This window comes from Pterocles gutturalis, unplaced genomic scaffold (assembly GCF_000699245.1).
Source record: "Pterocles gutturalis isolate BGI_N339 unplaced genomic scaffold, ASM69924v1 scaffold15506, whole genome shotgun sequence".
Lineage (NCBI taxonomy): Eukaryota > Metazoa > Chordata > Aves > Pterocliformes > Pteroclidae > Pterocles > Pterocles gutturalis.
In genome coordinates, this window is record NW_010105721.1 from 1 (window position 1) to 442 (window position 442).

General features: G+C 63.6%; 1 protein-coding gene across 1 annotated transcript; it reads right to left on the minus strand.

Moving 5' to 3' along the window:
- Positions 1–6: 6 nt before the first annotated feature.
- Positions 7–386, minus strand: LOC104471987 (potassium/sodium hyperpolarization-activated cyclic nucleotide-gated channel 2-like; the record flags this gene model as incomplete). Its single annotated transcript, XM_010087512.1, has 2 exons — positions 7–45; positions 149–386. Coding segments are annotated over 2 exons (277 nt in total), but the record flags the coding sequence as incomplete, so codon positions are not given.
- Between the last annotated feature and the right edge of the window lie 56 nt (positions 387–442).

Genomic DNA, 442 nt, shown 5'->3' on the forward strand with positions numbered 1-442 from the left:
GGACGCTGGCTGTGCGCCGCCCGCGGGTCAGCAGGCAGATTTCTGGAGGGGGGGATACAACGGGGCCAAAGTCGAAACACCGCCAGCGAGGATGGGAAATGGGGATGGAACGAGACCCCGGCAGGGGCCCCGAGCCCTGGCCCATACGCGCTGTACGAGCCGTCAGAGAGCTTCATCTCCTTGTTGCCCTTGGTGAGGATGCTGACCACCCCATGCTGGATGAAGTACATCTTCTTGCCGATGGTGCCCTCGCGGATGATGTAGTCACCCGGCTGGAACACCTCGAACTTCAGCTTGGTGAGCATCGCTGTGACGAAGTTGGGGTCCGCGTTGGCGAAGAGCGGCATTGAGGCCACCAGCTTGCGGCAGTTGAAGTTCACGATTTCCTGCAGGGGAGCGGGGTGAGGGACGGGCTGGAGGGGACACGCAGAGCCCCCCGGGC